The sequence below is a fragment of the Orycteropus afer genome, unplaced genomic scaffold, assembly GCF_000298275.1.
Source record: "Orycteropus afer afer isolate SDZICR_OR568_19922 unplaced genomic scaffold, OryAfe1.0 scaffold00015, whole genome shotgun sequence".
Lineage (NCBI taxonomy): Eukaryota > Metazoa > Chordata > Mammalia > Tubulidentata > Orycteropodidae > Orycteropus > Orycteropus afer.
In genome coordinates, this window is record NW_006921602.1 from 11,944,511 (window position 1) to 11,952,040 (window position 7,530).

Consider the following 7,530-nt stretch of genomic DNA (forward strand, 5'->3'; position numbering starts at 1 on the left):
ATATGAGTTGAACATTTACCTGAGGTAGATACACTCCTTGGAGAGAACAATCATGGGAGAAAGAAGGGCTGCTTATGCACAAGGAGACAGCTCAGGGGGCAGGAGTGCAGAGAGAGATGGACACAGGGAAGAGGTAACTATCAGGAGGAAGTGGGAGGGGAGCTGTTGCATTGTGATAAATTGTGGTCAATGAACTGCTATATGGAAAGTGGATTTGCTCTGTAAATTTTCACCCAAATCACAATAAAAAAGAAAAAAAAGTCTTGCTTATCAACACATAAATGGATAAAAAAGTTATGATATATACACACAATGCAATATTATGCAATGATAAATAATAATGAAGAATCCATGAAACACCTCATAATATGGGTGACCCTGGAGGACACCACGCTGAGCGAAATATGTTAATCACAAAAGTACAAGTATTGGGTTAGTCCACTATTATCAAAAAGTCAAAGAAAGGTTTACACATGGAAAGAAATATTCTTTGATGATTTCCCACATAGGAAGGGAGGGGAGGAGAAATTACTAACTAGATAAGAGACATGCATTAATTTGGGTGAAGGGAAAGACAATATACAAAAAGGGAGTGACCAAAACAGTATCATTAAGGAAAAGGAAGACAAGGAGAAATGCACAAGAGTTATGAATAACAAAGGTAAATACTACCACACATACAATCCTGCATTATCAGTAATAAATATTAATCTCTGAGTGGATACAAAGGTAGGCAGGCAAAATGATCAGGTATATGTAGGTGAACAGTACTATACCCATGACCACATATAGGTTTGGCAGACGATATTTCTACATATGCATTTGTATGTGCTATAAAAATGCCCACATATATATACTAGAGCACATGGGGCAAAGCTATGACAACTTCTTAGCCATAACTAAACACCTTGAGGGAGTGAATTGCTGGCCCTGTTGGCCCAGGAACATAGTTGCTGGGGACATCAAGGTCAACTGACATAACACAGTCCACAAAGACAATGTTCTACAACTTATTTTGGTGAGTAATGATTAGGATCTTAAAATCTTACAAGTGGCCATCTAAGGTTCAACAATTGGTGTCTCCTCATCCAGTGCAAAGAATAGTTAAGAAAATTAAAGACACATGGAAACAATTAGTTTAAGTGACTAGTGGACCACAGGAAACTCAGCTTCCACAACTATGAGACCAGAAAAACTAGATGGCATCTGACTATCACTGCTAACCTCTATGAAAGGAATTACACTTGGAGATCCTGGATAGAGTGGGAGAAAAATGTGGAACACGACTTAAAAAAAAAAAAAACAGGCTTACTAGTCTGATAGACTTGTAGAACCCCCAAGACTACAGCCCTTAGTCACCCTTCAATCCTGGAACTCCAGTACCTCAACTTTCAGCCAAATAACAGATAGGCCTATGGAGGAAACAATAAGGAGGTATGCACTTCTTAGAACAATCAACCACATGAGATCAAAAGGGCATCGTTTGCTCAGGGATAAAGCTCAGAAGGCAGGAATGGATAGGAAAAAAGGAGCAATGTAAATGGTAACCACAAGGAGGAAGTGGGAAGAGTACTATTATATTCTGAGGACTGTATTTAATGTCATGAAACAGTATGTGTATAAACAACTGAATGGAAAACCAATTTTCTCTGTAACTTTTCACTCAAATCACCATAAAAGTAAAAAAAAATAATAATAAAAATTGAAAAAAGCTAAGTCTTACTGGATTGAATATGAGGAACAATGAATAAATAACAATGTTGCCACTTGCATTAGTTTATTACTTCCTTTAATGAGCAGTACAGTGGAGAAAAGCATACTCTTTTGGCTGATAATATTTAGGGAAATGGGGTCCTAAATGGAAGAGTAGAGTGATTCATGAGCATGCCAGTAACTGTACATCAAAATACACTTTGAGAAAGCTATACTGTAGTTAACCTAACATTAAAATTATCAATAATTATATTAATCTTCTAACTCAATTTGAACCACCAGCCTTCTGGTTAGCAGTCACCAGAGCTCTCAAAGTTACCAATAATTATATTAATCCTCCAACCCAAAGGATGCCATAGAACAGGGTAAGAACAAAAATTTTTTAAAGTTAAACAAACTATTCCACAATATAATAAAAGATGGAATCTTCCCAAATTCATTTCATGAAGCAAGAATAACCCTGATACCAAAACCAGGCAAAGACACCACTAAAATGGAAAACTATAGACTAATATTTCTCATGAAAATAGATGCAAAAATTTTCAATGAAATCCTAGCCAACAGACTCTAATAACATACCAAAAAAATAATATATCATGACCAAGTGGGATTCATACCAGGTATGCAAGGATGGTTCAACATTAGAAAAACAATCAATATAATCTATAACATAAGTAAAATAAAGGAAAAGAACCGCATAATCATATCAATCTGTGCAAAAAGACATTTGATAAAATCCAACACCCGATTCCTGATAAAAACTCTCAGCAAAATAGGAATAGAAGGGAAATTCCTCAACATAATAAAGGGCATATATGTAAAACCAACAGCCAACATTACTCTCAATGGAAAGAGACTCAAAGCTTTCCCCTTGTGATTGGGTACCAGACAAGAATACCCTCTTATCACCACTTCTATTCAACATTGTAGGAGCTCTGGTAGCATAGTGCCTAAGGCATTTGACGGCTAACCAGAAGGCTGGTGGTTCAAACCCACCAGCCACTCCTCATGGAAGGCTGGGCAATCTACTTCTGTAGAGATACTACCTCAGAAACCCAAAGAGGAGTCACTATATGTCGAATCAACTTGATGGCAGTGAGTTTGGTTTGGTTAGGTTTTATTCAACATTGTATTGGAGGTCCCAGCCAGGGCAATAAAGCAAGAAAGAACAATGAAAGGCATCCAAATTGGTAAGGAAGATGTAAAACAATTCCTATGTGCAGATGATATGATCCTATACACAAAAAACCTGAAAGACTCATAAAGAAAACTATTGGAACTTATTAAAAGATTTAGCATAATGGCAGAATACAAAATCAACACACAAAAATCAGTTGGATTCTTCCACACCAGCAAAGAGATCTCTGAAAAGGAAAAAAGGAAATCAGTATCATTTACAACACCTACCAAAAAGATAAAATACTTGGGAATAAAGCTTACTAGAGATATAAAAGACCTATACAAAGAAAACTACAAAACACTACTTCAAGAAACCATAAAAGATTGGCATAAATGGAAGAACATACCATGCTCATGGGTAGGAAGATTGAGCACTGTAAAAATGTCAATACTACCAAAAGCAATCTATACATTCAATGCAATCCCAATCCAGATTCCATCAACATTCTTTAAGGACATGGAACCAACTAATCTTATATGGAAAGGAAAGAGACCTTGGATAAGCAAAGCACTACTAAAAAAGAACAAAGTAGGAGGTCTCAGACTCCTGGATCTCAAAAGCTAATGTACAGCTATAGTAGTCAAAACAGCCTGCTATTGGTACAATAACAGAATACAAACCAAGTGGAACAGAGTTGAGAACCCAGAAATAGAACCATCTACCTATGGTCAGCTGATCTTTGATAAAGGCTGAAATCCATTAAATGGGGAAGAGATAATCTCTTTAACAAATGGTACTGGAAAACTGGATATCCATTTGCAGGAAACTGAAACAAGGTCCATACCTCACACCATACACAAAAACTAACTCCAGATGGATTGAAGATTTAAATGTGAAACCTAAAACTATGAAGTTTTATAGGGGCAAACTTAGGGCCCTAATATATAGTATAAACAGACTATCAAGCATAACTCAAAATGCACACACAGCAGAAGATAAACTGATGATTGGGACCTTCTAAAAATTAAATTCTTATGTGCATCAAAAGAATTCTCCAAGAGAGTAAAAAGAGAACCTACAGACTGAGAAAATATATTCGTCAACGAATATTTGACAAGGGACTTATCACTAAAATTTATAGAAAACTCCAACATCTCAACATTAAAAAGACAAACAATCCAATTAAAAAATGAGCAGAACACATGAACAGACACTTCACCAAAGACAATATTCAGGGGGCCAATAAACACATGAAGAAATATTCATGATCATTAGCCATTAGAGAGATGCAAATCAAAACAATAAGAAACCATCTCACCCCAGCACTAATAGCAAAGTTCAACAGGACATAAAATAACAAATGCTGGCGAGGATGTGGAGATATTGGGACTCTCATACACTTAATGGTGAGACTGTAAAATGATACAACCACCATGGAAATTGGTACGGCGATTTCTTAAAAAGTTGTAAATAGAAATACCATTTGATCCAGCAATCTGTTACTAGGTATATATTCTAAAGAAGTGAGAGTCAGGACATGAACAGATATACGCAGCAGTATTCACAACAGCAAAGAGATGGAAACAACCTAAGTACACACAATGGTATACTACACAACACTAAAGAATTACGTAGAATTTACCGCATAATGTGGATGAACTTGGAGGACATTATACTGAGTGAAATAAGTCAATCACAGAAGGATAAATATTGTATTAGTCTAATATTGTAAAAAGTTAAGGAAATGTTTATATATAGAAGGAAATTTTCTTTGTTGGTTACCAGGCATGGGAGGGGAGAGGAAGGAAAAGTGCTAGATAGGTAAGAGACAAGTATTGATTTGGGTGAAGGGAAAGACAATATACCAAAAGTCAGTGATCAACAAAATAACACTAAGGAAAAGGAAGACACAAAGAGGTGCACAAGAGGTACAGACACAAAGATAAACACTTTCACATACACAATATTGCATTAAAAAAAAAAAAGTTAAACAAGGGAGATGCAAAAAAAGAAACAAAATTGGACCATCAAAGATTATGACTTACAGATTTTTGGATTTCCTTTTACAGGAAACTTCACAATCATTTCCTGGGGATTTGTGCAGATGAAAACAAATGGAGAATCAGATTCTTGACTGAGATCTGGATACTGTGAAATATAAAAATAAAAAGTTCAGGCTAGTTGGGACAAATTTTGAATTTTAAGGAGATCAAAGAACATCCTAGATTTTACCTTAGTGTTCAGATGATATTATTCTCTATTTTACAGTCAAGTAAAAAGGATTATGTTCAACAAGCAAGAACAAATCTTCGCCTTTCCTAGATATCAGCACGGTATTCTCACACAATCTATTGCCTGCCATCTCTTACTTCCTATAAAAAAGGGATGCCTGACATGCTCCCAAAAGAAGAATCACAATTCACCGTCTTCTAACACAAGAAACTGTGGATCAGGACATTCAGAAGTCTCCTTCAGGAACATCAGGCACCTCCTAGATTCAAATCAAGCAAAGCCCTGGAAAGACTAAAGAACATTTGTGGAAGTCCTGCCAGAAACAGTAAACAGAGTCCTTCTCTCACTAAAGAAAAGGAAGATGATTCATTCTGAAAGGTATGAACACGCAAGAGCTGTTTTACTGGATGAATTCCAGGTTTAATTAGGGTGAAAAAGTAGAGTAATTCTGAAAGTAGTTAGAAGCTTTCTTTGGATCCCTTTCACAAAAAATATCTGGGTGACTATTTAGGACTTTATTCCTTCTGTAAAATAGACACAGATTATGCTGGCCACACAATCACAATTTAAGAAACAACTAGGGAGTGGCAGAAAACATTCTCTACAAATTTCCAACTGATCTGATATTTCATAATTTCTATCTTGGGATGTCTTGTGTTTATCATATTCAAACATGACTCATGGGTCAGAGTTCATTACCAGAGAAGCCTTTCTCCTAGTAACTACCATCAATTCACCTGCCAGAAAATTATATATGTATCCTCTAAAGATTTAAGCCTCTAAAGTAGAAACGGACATTGTTATAAATGAATAAGAAACTTCAAGTTTCTCTGTAACCAGTGGGAGAATAAACAGTTGAACTTTTTCACTGTCCACCCTGTCCTAGGTGATAAGTAATGCTATAGGGAAAAGAAGGGATTTTTACCAACTTTGGGTCCTGGCCACATACTATGGTTTTCTGTGTGAAACAGGTGTTGCACGTACTTTGGTAAAACATAAGCTTAATATCATGTATCAGCCACAACCATATTGGTAGGCAGGATCAAAATGTTCACAGTGGAAAACAAAGGCTAAAGATGGGAGGGCAAGCTCTCTTCATCCCCTACCTCCTGAAACTTCAGAATTCAATGAAAAACAGGGTCCACTATGATTAGTTAGAAGGAAGTAAATTCTGCACAAGACCCATGTTGAGGTACTTCAGCATGAATAAGACTAGAGGCTGCCATCAAGATCTTTAATCCTAATTCTATAGAGGCCAAACAGCAGCAGTCACAATTTTTGTCTCCTCAAACTTCCTGTTCTCTTCTTCTCCATGGCCTAGAGAGTTCAAGGCAAATGATACTGCTGCCAGGATTTCACAGCTCTGCTTTTCTAAAACTTCAAGCCTCGCCTCTTTCTTCTGCATCAATAAGTTTTTTCCCCTCTCTCCTGGATCAATCCCATTAACACAAAAACATTTTGTAATGTCTCCCATAAAACAAAAAGTAAAAAATTTCTCTCCTGATCCCACATCCTCCTCCAGCTACTACCTCACTTTTCAGATCCCCTTTACAACAAAATTCATAAAAAGATTATCTATGGGACTGAATTGTACATGTAGAAAGTATTGGAATGGTATATATTTTGTTATGTATTTTTTCACAACTAAAAAAGAATTATCTATATACTTGCCTCTAGTTCTCCTATTTTTCTCTTAAATTCACTATAAACAAGCTTTCAACTCCCATGATTCCATCAAAACTATTCTTCCAAAGACCATTGTTGTCCTTCATATTGCTAAATCAAATGCTTCTTTTTTTTTAATTGTGATTTGGGTGAAAATTTACAGAGCAAATTCACTTATTTCATGACATTTGACCACAATTCACCACAATGCAACAACTCCCCTCCCACTTCCTCCCAACAGTCACCTCTTCCCTTTGTCCATCCCTCCATGCACCCCTGCCCCCCCGAGCTGTCTCCCTGTGCATAAACAGCCCTTCTTTCTCCCATGATTGTTCTTTCCATGGAGTGTATTTACCTCAGGTAAATATTCAACTCATATGCCTGTGTTTTGTTTGGCTGGAAGCCACAGGTGTGGGTTCAATTCAAGACCTGAAGGGCAGCAAGGGGCCATAGTCTCAGTGGTTCCCACCAGGCTTTATCACACCAGCAAACCTGGTCCCCCTTTTTTCTTTTTCCTAAATGCTTTTGAGTTTGGTTCCACATTGTTCTCGTTCTCTACCCACGGTCTCTTACATAGATCCCCCTCCGAGTGGTTGACAGTGGTAGCCAGGCACCATCTAGTTCTTCTGGTCTCATGTCGTATAGAATGCAGATCACATGGTGTACCAGTCACTAGGACTAATTCTTTCCATGAATCTTTGGTTTTCTTCATTCTTCTTTGCTCTGGACGAGGAGAGACCCATTGTTGCATCTAGATGGCTGCTTGCAAGCTTTTAAGATCCCAGTCACTACTCGCCAAA

The 7,530-nt window shown here is 37.0% G+C and overlaps 1 protein-coding gene across 1 annotated transcript in view; it reads right to left on the minus strand.

Annotated features, from left to right (window-relative positions):
* The window catches only part of TRIP4 (thyroid hormone receptor interactor 4), a 92,351-nt gene that overhangs the window by 8,422 nt on the left and 76,399 nt on the right, over window positions 1-7,530 (minus strand). Inside the window, exon 12 of the mRNA XM_007958784.1 lies at window positions 4,879-4,981. Within this exon, the coding sequence (XP_007956975.1) occupies window positions 4,879-4,981 (103 nt within the window). The remainder of the gene's footprint in view (window positions 1-4,878; window positions 4,982-7,530) is intronic.